Source organism: Raphanus sativus, chromosome 3, assembly GCF_000801105.2.
Source record: "Raphanus sativus cultivar WK10039 chromosome 3, ASM80110v3, whole genome shotgun sequence".
Classification (NCBI taxonomy): Eukaryota; Viridiplantae; Streptophyta; class Magnoliopsida; order Brassicales; family Brassicaceae; genus Raphanus; species Raphanus sativus.
The window spans coordinates 21,480,553-21,497,558 of record NC_079513.1 but is presented as its reverse complement, the minus strand read 5'-3'; the positions used below and the strand labels follow the sequence as shown (position 1 = coordinate 21,497,558).

At 37.5% G+C, this 17,006-nt stretch overlaps 1 protein-coding gene and 2 non-coding genes across 6 annotated transcripts; 2 read left to right on the top strand and 1 right to left on the bottom strand.

The window, feature by feature from the left end:
* Positions 1-437: 437 nt before the first annotated feature.
* Positions 438-508, top strand: TRNAG-CCC (transfer RNA glycine (anticodon CCC)). Its single transcript has one exon. It is a non-coding gene; the product is annotated as a tRNA-Gly (tRNA).
* A 286-nt stretch (positions 509-794) lies between these two features.
* On the bottom strand, positions 795-10,354 carry LOC108845736 (glutamate synthase 1 [NADH], chloroplastic). 4 transcript variants are annotated; one of them, XM_018618906.2, is made up of 21 exons: positions 9,760-10,354; positions 9,554-9,673; positions 9,095-9,208; positions 8,846-8,998; positions 8,666-8,766; positions 8,490-8,586; positions 7,915-8,024; positions 7,689-7,792; positions 7,410-7,589; positions 6,964-7,307; positions 6,821-6,891; positions 6,267-6,736; positions 5,308-6,177; positions 5,063-5,217; positions 4,780-4,941; positions 2,858-4,678; positions 2,496-2,764; positions 2,098-2,403; positions 1,735-2,002; positions 1,385-1,642; positions 795-1,300 (listed from the first exon to the last, which is right to left on the bottom strand). In XM_018618906.2, exons 1-21 carry the CDS (start codon positions 10,150-10,152, stop codon positions 1,046-1,048), a joined length of 6,621 nt encoding a protein of 2,206 aa, XP_018474408.1. In that variant the 5' UTR covers positions 10,153-10,354; the 3' UTR covers positions 795-1,045. The 4 variants fall into 4 exon arrangements, with proteins under 4 accessions (XP_018474408.1, XP_056860971.1, XP_018474409.1 ...); XM_057004991.1 differs by lacking the exons at positions 8,490-8,586; positions 8,666-8,766; positions 8,846-8,998; ... (1 more) ...; positions 9,554-9,673; positions 9,760-10,354 and adding exons at positions 8,115-8,189; positions 8,301-8,316; XM_018618907.2 differs by lacking the exons at positions 8,490-8,586; positions 8,666-8,766; positions 8,846-8,998; ... (1 more) ...; positions 9,554-9,673; positions 9,760-10,354 and adding an exon at positions 8,301-8,405.
* A 1,738-nt stretch (positions 10,355-12,092) lies between these two features.
* On the top strand, positions 12,093-13,898 carry LOC108859103 (uncharacterized). Its single transcript, XR_008943833.1, has 5 exons — positions 12,093-12,379; positions 12,487-12,603; positions 12,914-13,029; positions 13,179-13,382; positions 13,472-13,898. It is a non-coding gene; the product is annotated as an uncharacterized LOC108859103 (transcript).
* Positions 13,899-17,006: the final 3,108 nt, after the last annotated feature.

The following is a 17,006-nucleotide window of genomic DNA, read 5'->3' as shown; positions in this document are numbered from 1 at the left end:
GCAGACGGAGAAGGAACAGATGTTTATTTCTTTCTTTTTTTAATGGCAGAAAGTGTCGGTTGGAGATAGTTTCAAAAGAGTACGGATTTGTCCGAAAAAATCCTTCACAAGAAGGAGTGGTTTTATAGCTGTAGGAGAAAAATGTTTTAGAAGGAAAAAAATCCTAACGATAATGAAAGGTTTTGTCGTGTCTATTATATCAGCTTATTTTGGATCTGATTAATTCATCAATTGTCGTGTCTATTATTCTTACTTGAGGTGTAGTAAAATTGGCCATTCCACTATAGTGGTGGGGTATATAGGTGAATCATGGTGTAGTAAACTGGCCAAGTAATTATCAATCAAAGTTCATAAATTATTATATTAAATATTAATTTTAATTGCACATTTATCTTTTGTACTGAAACTATATAGAATATAACGGAAGGTGAACAAAAGCGCATCTGGTGTAGTGGTATCATAGTACCCTCCCACGGTACTGACCAGGGTTCGATTCCCTGGATGCGCACTTTTTTGTTTTAAATCTGCTCTGCATTTTAGTTTTATGTTTCGTTTCCTGGCAATTATTACGTTTGCCATGTTTCTCCAGTTTACTGACAGCACATAAATACACGTTTGAACTCTCATCAGTGAATAAATTAGTGTCTGCAGTTTGGTAAAACGACCAACTAATTGGCTAGAGATTATAATCTAAAAATAAGATGGTAATTGGTTTAGTGTAAGCTAGTGTCTCCTCCTTTTTCACAATTGCTTAGATCTTCCACTAGTAAGAACTTGAAAATAGACAGAAGAAAGACTGAACAACCAGGAACTATGCATTGCCATTCCTTATGTTCAAATCCAAAGCAAAGTCATAGAGAAAAACAAAAGAAATTCAATTCCAAAAGCATTAACAAAATAAAGCTAAGGAAGAAACCCTACCAAGAAAAATGTAATCCATATTCATTATTACTATATGAACGATAATAAACAAAAGACAAAAGAAACCCTAAAAAGCATTTCTTCGATTCTTCTCGACTTTTGCTTCAGATTCAAGGCTTTCTCCCTAGTGTCGGTGCTTCATCTCGTTGAGATTTTGTTCGAGCTTTGCGCCAACTAGGTCATCCTCGTCTTTGCTGAGGAACTTGTCCACCTGAGATGCAGCTTGACGTCCTTCTGAGATGGCCCATACCACCAAAGACTGGCCTCTCCGACAATCCCCCGCTGCAAAAACACCTTCCACAGTTGTGGAGAATCTGCCGTACTCCGCCTTGAAGTTCGACCTGTTGTCGCATTCTAGTCCTAGCTTCTCAGCAAGTGTCTGCAGAAAACAAGTACACAAGCCATTAATTCATCATAGCCAACAAATGTAGGGAGATATTAGAGTACAAAATGAGTCACTTACTGGCTCAGGTCCAAGGAATCCCATGGCCAAGAAAACAAGATCCGCTTCGATTATCTCCTCAGAGCCTTCAATCTCCTTGAACTGGAACCTTCCGGATTCATCCTTCTCCCAACTCACACGCACAAGTTCAAGCCCTTTCACGTTTCCATTGTCATCTCCTATGAACCGCTTGGTCAAGACTTCATATGTTCTAGGATCTTTTCCAAACTTGGTCGCAGCTTCTTGGTGTCCGTAATCAATACGGAAGACACGGGGCCACTGTATTCACAACAATACAAGGGTACTTAGTCAATAGCTATTTAATCTAAGAATCCATAAATCTGATTGTGTAGGATTAATAAGAAACAAACCTGTGGCCAAGGGTTTCCAGGAGCTCTCGTTGAAGGTGGCTGAGGAAGAAGCTCTAGGTTTACAATGTTGGTGCAACCATGACGGATAGATGTTCCAATACAATCTGTGCCGGTATCACCTCCACCAATGACCACAACCTTCTTACCCTTGGCAGAAATGTAATTGCCATCTTGAAGATTGCTATCAAGCAGACTCTTGGTGTTCGCATGAAGAAACTCCATAGCAAAATGAACACCTGATAGATCACGACCAGGCACTGGAAGATCTCTGTGAAAAGAACAGAAAACAATGTCTCAGTTGAATCATTATAAACCGTTTCTTAAGTAATGAGAACTTACTATTTGTTTAGTACAAACAATTACCTTGGTTTTGTGGAACCAACAGCAAGAACAATTGCATCATTCTCCTCCTTAAGTCCATCCAGAGAGTAAGACGGGTCTTTTCCAATGTTAGCATTGACCACAAAGTTGATACCTTCTTTGGTCATAAGATCAACTCGGCGTTGGACTATGTCAATTTTGTCAGTCTTCATGTTTGGGACTCCATACATCATAAGCCCACCAATTCTATCAGCACGCTCGTAGACAGTTACCGAGTGGCCCATTTTGTTCAGCTGGTCAGCAGCAGCAAGTCCAGCTGGCCCACTTCCGATAATGGCAACTTTCTTCCTGCAAACACAATAAACAAGGCATGTTAATCCACCAAATGTAAAACATAAAAAATATCATAGCTTGCTAATAGAATAGAGTGAAAAGCATACCCTGTTCTCGTGAGAGGAGGTCTTGGTACCATCCATCCTTCCTCAAAGGCTTTATCTATGATAGCACACTCGATACTTTTGATAGAAACGGGGTTCTCAATTATACCAAGAACACATGAACCTTCACATGGTGCAGGGCAGACTCTTCCAGTAAATTCTGGGAAGTTATTCGTCTCAAGTAGACGATTCAACGCTTCTTGCCATCTGTTTTGGTAAACAAGTTCATTGAACTCAGGGATCTTGTTACCTAGGGGACACCCAGAGTTCTCCTGTGGATAAAAACAAGGAACAGGTTAATCATATTATTTATGTAACAACACTTTTGTTAATAAAAAGTAATTTAACATCTGAGATATATTTACCTGGTGGCAGAATGGAGTTCCACAGTCCATGCAACGAGCTGACTGAGTCTTGAGAAGCGGTCCAGGTTTTGATTCCTCCATGACTTCGTTCCAGTCATTAAGTCTAACACTGGGTTCTCTGTACTTTACTCCCTCACGCTCATAAGCAATGAAACCGCGATGTTTAACAGCATTATCTACTAGAGAAGGTTTCTTTGGAGTTTCAGTGGCCACTCCGTTTCCAGACATCTCCTCTTTTGAAGAAGAAGCTGCCAAGTTCTTCAGCTCGGCAAAGGCATCTTTCTCCTCAAGTTCCTTTTCTTCCATCTCGTCAGCTTCTTCAGAAGCACGCTCAATGGCTTGCTTGGAGACCTCCTCCTCTTTCATGGCTGCCAAAACACGTTTGTAATCTCTAGGAAAAACCTTGATAAACTTCGGCAGCAAATTCTCAAAGTCTGCAAGAACTTCTTGTGCAAGTTGGCTGTTCGTGTGTCGTTGATGTTGCTGTATCATCATTTTGAGCGTCATTTTGTCATCGTCATCTTCAACTTTATCAAGATCAACGAGTTCAAGGTTGCACCTTGTGTGAAACTTTCCATCCACGTCAAGGACATATGCAACACCACCACTCATACCAGCAGCAAAGTTTCTACCAGTCTTTCCAAGCACCACAACTGTACCACCAGTCATATACTCGCAACCGTGATCACCAACACCTTCCACAACGGCTTTGGCACCAGAATTACGAACAGAGAATCTTTCAGCTGCCATCCCATTAAAGTAGGCTTCACCACTAGTGGCCCCATAAAGTGCTACGTTACCAATAACAATGTTCTCTTTTGGATCGAAGCTGCTTCCTTTAGGAGGGTAGACAACAACTTTACCTCCGGAGAGACCTTTACCAACATAGTCGTTGCTGTCACCCTCAAGTTCTAGTGTAATTCCCGGACACAAGAAAGCTCCAAGACTCTGCCCAGCACTTCCTGAGAACTTGATATGAATTGTATCCTTTGGTAGACCAGCCAAGTGGTAGCGTTTAGTAACCTCGTGGCTCAGCATTGTCCCAACAGCACGGTTAACGTTGCAGATGGGAGTTTCAATGTACACGGGGAGAGACTTCTCTAGAGCAGATTTAGACAATGCAATCAGCTCTTGATCCAAAGCCATGTCTAAGCCGTGATCTTGTTTCTGGACACAGTACTGAGCAGCACCAGGACGAATATCAGCAGCGGGTCTGAGTAGAAGTGAGAGATCAATGTTCTTCAGCTTATCGTTGTTCTTGACAACTTCCCTGTCTAGTTCAAGCATATCCGCACGACCGATCATTTCAGTTAGACTTCTGAAACCAAGTCCAGACATGATCTCTCTAACTTCCTCAGCAAGCATAAAGAAGAAGTTGATAACATGCTCAGGCTCCCCAGCAAACTTCTCACGGAGAACTGGATCTTGAGTAGCAATTCCAACAGGGCAAGTGTTCTTGTGGCACTTTCTCATCATGATACACCCTAGTGTAATAAGAGGTGCAGTACTGAAACCAAACTCTTCTGCACCAAGAAGAGCAGCAACGGCAACATCCCTCCCAGTTTTCAGCTGCCCATCTGTCTGAAGAACAGTACGGCCACGAAGGTCATTGGCAACAAGGGTTTGGTGCGTCTCTGCTAGACCAAGTTCCCACGGAAGACCCGCATTTTTAATACCAGTCCAACGAGAGGCACCAGTACCACCATCATGACCTGCTATCAGAACATGGTCAGCGTGACCCTTCACCACACCACTTGCAATAACTCCAACACCAGCTTCAGATACGAGTTTAACACTAATACGAGCCCCAGGATTGGCATTCTACACAAGAAAAAAAACAAAAAGAATGTTAACAAAAAAATTAAACGAATGACAGAGTCAATGCTTTGTAGTGCAAGTTTTCAGGACACATGAATGGGAACCTTGAGATCGTGAATTAGCTGGGCAAGATCTTCGATAGAGTAGATGTCATGATGAGGAGGTGGACTGATAAGCCCCACACCAGCGGTGGAATTTCTGGTGATAGCTATGTCTCCAATAACCTTGTGGCCAGGTAGCTCCCCACCTTCCCCAGGTTTTGCTCCCTGTATGACATCAAAGAGTCAGGAAACTTAAAACAACATACATGTACGAGATATTCTGAAACATTATCTACTGTGAAGACACGATTCCAGTACTTAGTAGACATTCAAAATGTGAAAATACCTGAGCCATCTTTATCTGCAGCTCGTCAGCATTGGTAAGATAGTAGCTCGAAACACCGAATCTTCCACTAGCAATTTGTTTGATGGAACTTCTTTTAGGGTTCCTTGAACCATCTGGAAGAGGCTCCATACGAGATGGCAGTTCTCCTCCCTCACCTTACGTAGATTATAAAATGATGTCATGTTTAGTTTTAAAAAGAAGTAAAATTGAAAAAACTCAAATGAGAAGAAAATAACAAATAATACCTGTGTTCGACTTTCCTCCAAGTTTGTTCATAGCCATTGCAAGGGTTTGATGTGCTTCGAGTGATATTGATCCATAACTCATAGCGCCAGTGCAGAACCGCTTAACAATTTCACTGGCAGGCTCCACTTCATCTAGTGGAATTTTGACATCTGCTTCTTTGAACTTCATGAGCCCACGCAAGTTACTTTGCTTGTTCAACTCATTGATGCGCTTCGAGTATTCCTTGTACGCAGCCACACTGTTAGTCCTTGCTGCCTCCTGCAACTTGGCAATGGCGAGAGGGTCATTAAGATGAATTTCCCCATTCTTCCTCCAGTGATAGTTCCCAGGGTTGGAGAGTGCTGAAGCTTCTGCACTTCCAGGGGCGTAGGCACGGGCTGGAAAGGCCATCTCATGCAAGAGAAGCGCATCACGTGCAAGCATCTCAAATGTAGCTCCTTCAACTCTGCTTGGGGTACCAGCAAAACACTTCTCAATGACTTCTGATGAGAGCCCAAGAGCTTCAAAGATTTGAGCACCCTTGTATGAGGCCAGGGTAGAAATTCCCATTTTGGCAAGAACCTTCATCATTCCATAGTTGCTTGCCTTGTAATACTTCTTGACAAGCTCTTCTTTGGAATGGAATTCACCGTTAGACTTAGGTGGTATCTTGCCATCAACCTGTAATCTATGGACAGACTCTACAGCCAGATATGGGCAGATAGCATCTGCTCCGAATCCCACAAGTGTACAGAAATGATGCACTTCACGTGGTTCAGCAGACTCCACAATCAAACCAACTTGAGTACGTGCAAGGCTCTTAACAAGGTGGTGATGGACGGCACCAACAGCCAAGAGAGAGCTCACAGCAACACGCGTTGGAGAGAAAGCTACACATTCAAGACATTTAAAAAGTAAGAACATGATAAAGAACAATTCTCTCGCATAAATTTTAGAGTCAGTGTTTATAAATGATTACCTCGATCAGACAAAACCAGTAATGTGTATCCCTCCTTGATCGCGTCATTTGCTTCAGCACAAATTCGGTCTAAGGTAATCTCCAACCCTTTTGCGCCTTCTTCTTTTGGATAAGTTATATCGAGAACTTTAGTCCTCCAGCCTCTGTAGTTCATTTTCTTGACAGATTCCATCTCTTCGATGGTCAAAAGAGGACCTTTTAGGGAGAGACGGTGACATTGCTCCTCAGTTGTTTCGGTTAGATCACCTTCTGGGCCGATCATGCACTCCATTGAAGTAACAATCTTTTCACGGATAGGATCGATTGGAGGATTTGTTACTTGAGCAAACATTTGCTTGAAGTACTCAAAACATAACTTTTCTCTGTTTGACATAACAGCTAGAGGTGCATCATTTCCCATAGAACCAAGTGCTTCAGTGCCATCTTTAGCCATTGGAAGTAGCAGCATTTCCAAAGCCTCAACGGTATAACTGCATGCATAGGTCACAAAAAAGCGTGAGAAAAATTACAAAGCAACAGATTAATAAACTCTGGAAGAATAAAAACAAACATACCCAAACGCTTTTAGTGGAGACAATAAACCATGAATGCCCATGTTCTCCATTGAGTCATCATCATTATTCGCCTAAGTTTCAAAGACCATTAGTAAAGGAACTGTAAGTTTTATTACTAAGGGATTAGTTTAGTGTCAGCTTACCAGTACAGCCCCAGAAATTGGAGGAGCAATCCGTTCAGTCTCCGGGACAGACTTAATGATGTCTTTGAGTTCAATCTTCTGCCTTTCAAGCCATTCGCCATAAGGCCTTGCCTGGGAATATTGTTGCTTCAAAGCATCGTCATCGACAACAATATGCTTCTCGAAGTCAACAAGAAGCATCATGCCTGGGTTAAGTCTTCCTTTCCTCATCACATCTTCAGGTGGTACATCCACTACCCCAACTTCACTAGCCATGATGACTCTTCCACTGTGGGTTACGTAGAACCTACCAGGACGAAGCCCATTACGGTCCAGTGTGGCACCCAAGTAACGGCCATCAGTAACTGCAATACATTCAATACAGAGTTACATCATATCTAAAGAACACGTGCCAAAAGAGTTTGAGAAACCATGTATACCATGTACAACACTAGAATAGTTCTTACATGATATGAGAGCAGGTCCATCCCATGGCTCCATTAGCGAAGATAAGTATTCATAGAATGACTTTCTACTTGGATCAATGTTTTTGTCATTCTGCCATGCTTCAGGAATCATCATCATGACAGCTTCAGGTAGACTTCTGCCAGCTCGGACAAGAAGCTCAAGAACACCATCAAAAGCACCTATTAAGTTAACAAGAAAATACAGAAACATGTCAGAAGACCATGAAATCTAAGCTTTGATTTACATTTAGTTGTACAGTAACTGAGATTGACAGTTACCTGAGTCAGAAGAGCTAACATCCACAATAGGTAGAAGCTTCTTCAACTCCTGCTTTGATAGTCCAAGTTCCTTGCACTTGAGCAGACCTTCACGTGCCCTCATCCTGTGTGGAACAAAAATTCATTAAAGAGTGCAGTAATTGTCACAAATATTGATGCAGCATCAATTCTTCAGGCACTTGCATACCAGAGAACATTTTAACATCTGCTGCTATATCTTACATACCAGTTCACGTTTCCCCTAAGCGTATTAATCTCTCCGTTGTGCCCCAAAACTCGCATAGGCTGAGCACGATCCCAGCTGGGAAATGTATTGGTAGAGAACCGAGAATGGACCTGAAAATTTACAAAGACATAAACCGAGCATAATCAATCATTAGTTATCAACCAAAGTAAAATGTGTATGTATGCAACTGAAAACTTTACCACTTGGTCATAGACACAACTTCACAGCATCTAGTGAGGGGGTCATGTTCTAATATTTGCAGAATTGCTAACTACCTTTACCAACAAAATTTCAGACTTAATCACGGAAATTGTGATAATTTCAACCTAAGATACATATCAAGGCAACAGGGGACTCGCAAGACGTATCTGATATGCCAAACTCACCAGCATCCAAAATCAAAAAATACTTATAAAGGGTTTGGAGGAACTTAAGAGTCATTATAAACTTGCAATGCCTCAGAAGTCATTCCTCAACCTCGCACTCCTTGGTTACCCCCCGTTGGTTCCCATGCTGTTTGTGGAGCATGGAGTCAGCAATAAAATGAAGAGATAGTGAATAGAATATTTATTTACCAGGGCCATGTAGCTCGTAAACCTTTCACTCCCAAGATCTGCATAGTAATAGTCCTTTAGCTGATCAGGCTTCAGTTGTCCCTTGTAGACAACAGTCCTGCACACAAGGAAACAAAATTGATCAGAATTTTCATTGCCGAGACAAAAAAAAATACTCAAATGAAGTAACTAGATACCTAGAAGACAAAGAACAAATGTAGAAGTCCTTCATGGCACCATGCTCAAGGTTCAACGCTGCTCGGATTGCAACCATGGACATCCTTCTAAGGATGTACATCTAACAATATAAAAGTGTCAGTAAAGTCATCTCACTTGGAACAAAAAAAAAATTAGATGATAGTAATAAAAAAAAATACCTGTTGCTCAAGGTCAACTTGGGACTTGGTTGTAGGAGTGAGGAAAACCTGCTCTATGATCGGTTCCGTCTGCAAAGCAGACTTCCCCAAACCAGAGTTATCAGTAGGAACTGATCTCCATCCAATAACTGAGTGACCAAGTGATTCAGCAACCTGACCATAGAAGTTAAAAATGTTCATCAAGCTCCTAACAAAATTTCATATATATAAAAAGAAAGAAAAAACAGGAAAAAAGATCATGAGACAAACCTTGGTGAAAACATTTTTGCTTTCATCTCTCCTGGACTCAGCGGTTGGTAAAAAGAACATACCAACAGCATACTCCCCAGCAGGAGGAAGCACAAAGCCAAGATCTTTAGCAGCCTGATACATCAAAACATTTCGAATTTAATTAAGACACTACAAGAAAAAAAACAAATAATTTGGCTAAAAAAACAAATAATTTGGCTTATATCCAAACCAGATTCTACACAAACCAATAACTACAAAAATATTTTTTTGGTTAAAAGCAAAGTAAATTTTTAGCAATTTCAAATTTATTTCAGATATTACTAGAAAACAAAAATAAATAAATAAATACTTTAGCTTATATCCGAATCAGAATCTATACAAACAAATTAACCTCGAAAATATTTTTTTGGTTTAAAAAAAACAAAAGTAATTTTATTTGCATGGTAATGAATAGATGAGTTCGGAAGGAAGACAAACCTGAGCGTAGAAGTGATGAGGCATACCAACAAGAATCCCAGCGCCGTCACCAGTGTTGCTCTCACACCCACACGCGCCTCTATGAGTCATCCTTATCAACATCTCCAATGAATCAGTCACCTAAATTAAATTTAAATCCCAAAAAAAACTCATTTAGTCAACAATTTAATTAATTATTATATCAGATCATTTTACTAAAACGGTACCGTTTTGCGGCTGGTCTCGCCGGACAGCTCCGCGACGAAACCGACTCCGCAAGAGTCCTTATCAAACGAAGGATCGTAGAGACCGAGAGGCTTCTCCGGAACGCCGGAGAACGACGATCTCACCACCGTCCTCAGCTTCGGAGACCGTCCCGGACCGTCCGATCTCCATAGCTGAAGCGTCGTCTCGGATCCAACGGATCTCCTCACCCTCGTCCCCAAGAACGGCTTCTCCTGACTCTTCACAGAGCATCGCGCGGCGGCTCTGCGGCTGCTGACGCCGGACGCGACGGCCAATTGAGAGACGGAGGCGGAGTCTCTCCTGAGGGATCGGGCTGGGAACAGGCGGTTGTTTCGGATCTGTAGAAGGGAGCTCGACGAAGAAGCTGCCGACATTTTTTTTTTGTTTCTCTCCTTTCGAGAAATCAAAATCAACAGTGAAAGAGTTTTTTTATTTTATTTTATATCAGATTCGTTTGTTCTCTATGAACGATTTATATGTAAACCGGCACCAAGAACCGACGCTCGGATCAGTCTCTCGGAGCAAGGCGGCAAAAGAGAGAGAGAGGTGGCGGCTAGGGAGAAGAGAGTTTATGTGAGTATTTGCTTTGCTTAGGTATTATATTTATAGAGGGGAGAGAGAGGGTTGAGGGTGGAGAGGATTTGTTCAGCTTTTTTCGCTTTTTGATTATTTTTAAATTTCTGATTAAAAATGAAAATTTTTAAATTCCAGCATATTTTTTAATTATTTTGCATGTTTCTTATTGTTATTTTAATTATTTTTTTCTCTGTGAGATTATAAGATTACAATATTAAGGTATACTTTTGAATAATGTATTTTATATTAACTTTTTATCATTGATTTTTATATATATATATATTGAAACTTTATTTTACCAAATTATTGTTCATAGATTCTTATTAAAATAGTATATTTTAATATATTTTATGATGCAATAAATAATTAAATTTTAATATTTTATATTTCATTATTTTCAGATACTCTTGCTTATAGTGACGCATAATCTTGAAAGAAATCGAGAAAAACAATAATGGTATCACATCAAAAATGTCCAAATGTAGAAAATAATAATTAAAATGAAATTATTTTAATAATGGATAATTGCGACATTTCAGTATATGTGTGGGGTATAGTTCAAAAAAAGTAGTGAAGGTTACGTGTATGTGGCACGAGACAACCGCTTACTGTGGGTTCCACCGTAGAGGAATACTACCCACGATGGCTGCTTCAGGTCTGAGTTTAGGGTTAATACAAAAATTAATCGGCTACGAGCCCCCGCAAATACGCGGTTAATTTGTTTTTAACAGCCGCAGATAATGATTGATGAGCAGGGTCAAATATTGACACCTGATATTTGTCGGGGCTAAAACGTAATTATCTAAATTAATTAACTAGAGATTTATTTACTATTTGGTTGGTTCAGCTAAGCTTCGGTTATAATTGTAAAAACTAGTAACGGAAAGTTGATATGGAACGTGACGCTATTGATGAGGAATCATTTAGTTGAATTGATCCGCACCCAGTTTATGTATTTTAAAGTCCGTATGCGGCCAACTGTTTAATGCGACGTTAGTTAACTGTTATCAATAATACAAAAGGTTAGAACATTGAGTTCTAGATTTTTTAACTTATTTGATTTATTGACTAATAGTAGTTGTTTAATTGAGTAACTCTGTGTGATTTTGCTGTCTCACTAGTACAAAGCTTTAAAATTTTGTTCGTTCAGTTAAAAGTCTAAATTTAGTAGTATAAAATCTAACATTTTTCTAAATAGAAATAAAATTGTGTGTTTATCGGATTTAACGGTATGGCTACCTGAACCATTTTAAGTAGATTAATTGTTATCAGTAAACAGAAAAAAACTCTTTTTTTATGTGGATGGCACACGCCAGTACCAAAACGTGCAGACCCTTAAAAAAGAACTTGTAGATTTGACTTTGAGATCTCATGAGAACTAAACCCGCCACTAAAGGTATATTGAATTCATGTTGTTGTTTTTGAGAAATACATAATGCGCGTACAAAATATTTGGCATGGGACATAAAGTTGTATTTTATATAAATTTTATCAAATAACGGTGCCACAAAAGAAATCATGTAATCTTCCACTAGTATTTTGTAAAATGGTGATTAGACAGAATATCTATTATTATAAAGAAAAGGTCACTCTCTTCTGGTGAAGCCACGTCATCAATTCGATGGCTGTGAGTGCGACACCTGTCCCCCAGTTTTCAAACTCACCGTTTCATTAAATTTTATTGGGCCGTGTTTCTGTTTTGTGTTTGTGAGCCTTATTCAGCCCAAAATAATGAGATCAGCCGCAGGATCATTAGGGTTTCGTATTCTTCTTCCGCGATGAAGCGAAGAGTTTCTACTTCGATCTCATTAACATCTATGGAGTTTCGATTTCAATCCATGTTAAACAGGCCTCCGTGAATCTTAGTTCTCGAATTCTGTCTGTTCTTTACACAAACTGAAACGTTACTCCTAAATGATTCATCCTCTTATCGTTTTCTTTAACTTCATCACCCCTCTGCGAGCACGATCTGTTAATGAATACACCGTATTCCTCTGTAAGGCAGTATCTCTATTCCTGTAAAAGGTAAGCCTTAGTTTCCTTAGAACATCATCATCTGAGATCGTGAAAATGATTTAAGAAACTTTTTCTCTGAAATGGCTAATTTATTGATTTTCCTTTTTGATTGGAAGTCTATCCAGTCGATGCTCATCCACCGTACAAGTTTGATTGCTCCGGTTCTGGAAGACTATAAACGTCAGACGCTGCGGGGAGCTGATGGCGTAGATATGCTCTTACTGGATTCAAAGGTATATCTTTTAAAAACTCATGTTCATATTGTTCTTCAATTCATGTTCATATTTAGGTTGAACTATTCCAGCGAGTAATCTCACCATTATCAAGGTTTTGAAATTAATCTTTGTTAGGTGTTTCTAATCGTAAACTCAAGTTAATAGTGTTCTAAAACTTTTATCTTGATTAAGATGTTTCCGTTTTTAAAATCATGTTCATATTGTTCTTAAAATAAACATATGTTCAAAGTGTTCTTAACTCATGTTCATATCAATTTACAAACTGTTTGTTGATTATGCTTCTTTCTCAATGTCATTCGCTATGCAGGTCAAGACGGAAGTCATTTTTAACCAAGACCTGTCTCATCACCAATTCCAAATAAATGTGACTGGGAAACTGAACCTGCTGAGCTGGATTTCCCTAATAGCGCCATGATCAGAAAGGTTTGAATATTCTTCTGAAGACAAGTTTTGATCTTCATTATTTATATTTTTGAGTATAGTATCATCCTGTTTTGTTCAATGCATAGTTTGTGTAATGAGTTTCATTTTGGCTAATTGGGAAGATCGTTGTTGATGGTGTTGGGAAGCAGGGACTGGTGGAGGCGTTTAATGAACTGTGCACCGTCATGGAGGGAAGTAGCTGCAAGTTTAGTTCTCATACATATGAACTGCTAACGGAATGACCTCCTGATAGCACGTAAGGTGTTACCGTTAGAGGATAGTGCAAAACTCAGACCTGAACTCATGCAAGTAGCTTCGTTTTCCTGTCATGGTGCTACTGACTATACATTAAGGTAACGCAATAACATTGTTTCTTTTGGGTTTAATCGTTTGACAAATCTCGCATCTCTCACAACTGACGGTTTTAAAAACTTTGTTTCAGGGTCTAAACCATGATCCAGGCTTCTATTCCCGAAAATCCTGAATCTTTGAGACAACTGGGTATTTAATGTTCAGTGAAAGTCTCACTAGCTCACTGCAAATAAGAGAAGACACAAACACATGATAAACCGTTGAAGCAACCACTTCATGCTTGACACGTACTTCTGCCGCGCAGTTGAACCATTGATTCTACAGTGTGTATCAAGAGTTTGAAAATATACCAATGTTGGCTTTGTCGTCTGAAGATGTCCGAGGAAGTCGGAGGATGTCGTGACTTGAGTCCAGATTTTTTTTCAGCTGAGGAAAAGTGTGTTCTTTTGGTTTACGAATAATATCAAAAAGTTGGATGTGCTCTGTATAAACTGTCAATGAGATGTGTAATCAGAATCAAGGATAAGGCACAATCAATTTAAACAGCTTTCTTTGCACATGTCTTATAACAAAAGTTAACGTTCTTCAGACATTATCAGATAAATACATTAACCCAAAATGCCTTAGCCTAGGAGTTATTTGTGTACACGTACAACAGAAATAAGCATAATTTGTTTCTGTACCAAATGCTACTTGGTAGGTGGAGATCTCATCTTATCCTCTCTCTCATGTTTAAGAGAAGAGTCTCCTCCCATAAGTTGTTCGAATCCCTCGACCTTTACGGGTTGAACTCTGACAAAACTCTGAAAAAACTGTCGAACAAATATTGGAACCCATGTGACTTTTTGAGTTTTGCAACGCTACTTACGGTGTTTGCATTTGTGGAATTTGCATTTGTAAAATTTTCATTGAAGCCAATTGCCTGAATTGGTTATAGCCCGGTTGTTTATGCTGCTGTTGCATATTCGACATTGCAGCAATCTGCTGCTGCTGCCTGAACTGCTGGAATTTGTTTCACTATTTTTCTTTAACATTTGTAATTGAAAATAGTTACACTTCTAACAAAAAACAACAGCTTTAGCTACTGCAGGTAGCACAAGAAATAGTGAGTCAAGTAATTGAAATTAAGTTTCATGTCCTCTTAAGAAATCTATTCAGTTTCGCAGCAACACTCCAAAATACGTTCTCTAAATGTAATCACAATATCAAACTGGATCTCGGCTTTTTTTAAAGGAAGACAAGCTCAATGGAGACATGACGATATAAAACATTAAAAAAACAAGCAAATAGCTACTGAAGATATATAATATACAAAACAGAAGATATACCATTGCTATTAAGAACATGTAAACACACAAACAACCAAAATAATTCAATATGCTCCAAAATTATAGCACACGATACACTTTTAACTAATACATATATTATATTATGTTTTTTCTGTTCCATAATAAATTTATAGTAAGATTTTAAAATAAAATAATAGATTACTCGGTATAACAAACAAAAACAATACATGAATTAACAGAATTAATAAAACTGCCATTAATTATACGCTGAAACTGAATAATAATATTTTATAAAAATATTATAATTAATATCGACTGTATAATACATTTAATAAATCTTTTAATACAATCTACCAAAATTTAGGCAAGATAGTTTTACAGCCAAGCTATTTTTTATTTACTAAAACAAATCTATTTAAAAGAAACTATATAGAATAATCTAAAAGTCTAAGTGGATAAAATAATAAATTAATTATATATAAGGATGCCATTATTAAAAACTATTCTTAAATCTAACCTGTGAACTTTATTTTAGAAAACCTTATAAATTATTGGAATAATATTTTTTTATTCAGTCTTCAAAATACAATAATATATTAAATATTCAGTCATATATTTATTTAAATACTGATAATTAGTATTATGTTTTGATTCTGTTTCCTTAAACAAATAATTTCCGATTATAGTGAATTATATATCCAAGTTCAGTTATTTAAATTATTAATTTAAAATAAAATATGCAAAAAATAAAAAAATACAAGTACATTCAAAATATAAAAATATAAAATAATCAATGTTTTGAGTATTTAACCTAACCACAACAATAAAACTCAAATCTACTTAGTATATACAAAAGAGTTGAGCAAACAATTAGGAAAATGTATATCATTCCAATCATGAAAATCGTGTCATGCTAATACGAACTTATAATCTCTAACAAGTTAGAAAAATAAACGAACATCAAACGGTTAAGTAAAATGAATATAATATTTTTATCACTTCAAATTTCCTAAAAAAATGTTATTATATATATCTTTTGCGAATACAAACCTAAAACACAAACCATAAAATCACACAAAAATAAAAACTTAGATCACAAGTAAAGTATATCCCGCCCGTAGGGCGGGCCTACGCTAGTATGTCCATAAAATATGTTTTGTGTCGATATGAGGATCCGTAAATGAGAAACGATTCAAACCAGAACATTTTAATTTATGCCTGGTTGTCAACTACATTTATTACTATACCTTTTTCAAAAATATATGCTTGATATTGAATTATAGATGCTACGTGGGACCGTGTAATTAGAGATTTTACGAATTTTTTAAAAAAGTTTTGTTAATAACAAAAAATGCACAATTTAATAAGGTTTATTTGCCAAACAACCAAAAGAAAATAATTAAATTTTTAGTAAAGGTTAGAAAGAGATACGAAAAGAAATAAAGAGAGAGAGGATGTTTTTGGTTAGATAGTGGGTTTGTGTTTTATTATGGTCATAGGGACAAATTTCCCATAAAATTTGATGGGTTGACTATCAAAATTAAAAAAATTCTAAACGTTAAATGGGGCTTTTACCAAGAATCAAATCTATCGGCATGTTTTCGACATCATCAGTTTGAATTGATTTTCGTTAATTTTAAGCATACTAATAATCAGGCTGGTTATTAACTTCTAAATACAAAAACAAAAAATAGAATAAGACATTCATCCAAAAAATAGAATAACACGCAAAGTTTTATATCAATTCTGCCACCAACCACATGTGATAAAATGTTAGGTAGGTAGAACAAATGGTGAGTCTAACACCAAATTAAAAAGGTGACTAGTTGATATCTAGAAATAGCTACAGAATAAGCTTTTTTATTGTTTTCTATGAGATTCGTAAATCATTTCAACATTAGCATGTTGTTAAATGATTATATCATTTTAAGAGATATTGTATATAGTTCTGTTGTATCACTTGCCAAAATCAAGCTTAATTCATATAATTTCTGCAAAATTGTAAATCTTATAATTTTTAAACTTTTAAAGCATTTTAATGCAAAATATCTCAAAAATGAGTGTTCAAAAATTAAAACAAATAAAAGCAAAGAAAAATTATTCTAATAAGTGAATATCTCAAATGTTAAAATGTTCATCAAAAATCAGTTTAAAATATTTCAAATGTTATATTTAAGAAAATATTCCAAATGAGATATGTCAATGTAAATTTTGTTTTGTGTCAACGTAAATTTTGTTTTGTATTTACTATCTGAAATCTGAGAAAAGATGATCTTACTATAACTACCTAACTAAGTAACCATCACACCTGAAAAGAGCTGCACTCTGGTCACCAACACCGTAAGTGCATTTCCAAAAAAAAAAAACGGCAAGTGA

Coding starts and splice junctions, on each gene's coding strand:
- LOC108845736 (XM_018618906.2), bottom strand. CDS start 10,152: ATGTCGGCAGCTTCTTCGTCGAGCTCCCTTCTACAGATCCGAAACAAC. Junction 7,793..7,914: donor CTTAGGGGAAACGTGAACTG/GTATGTAAGATA, acceptor TGTTCCACACAG/GATGAGGGCACGTGAAGGTC. Junction 7,590..7,688: donor TGTTAGCTCTTCTGACTCAG/GTAACTGTCAAT, acceptor TTAACTTAATAG/GTGCTTTTGATGGTGTTCTT.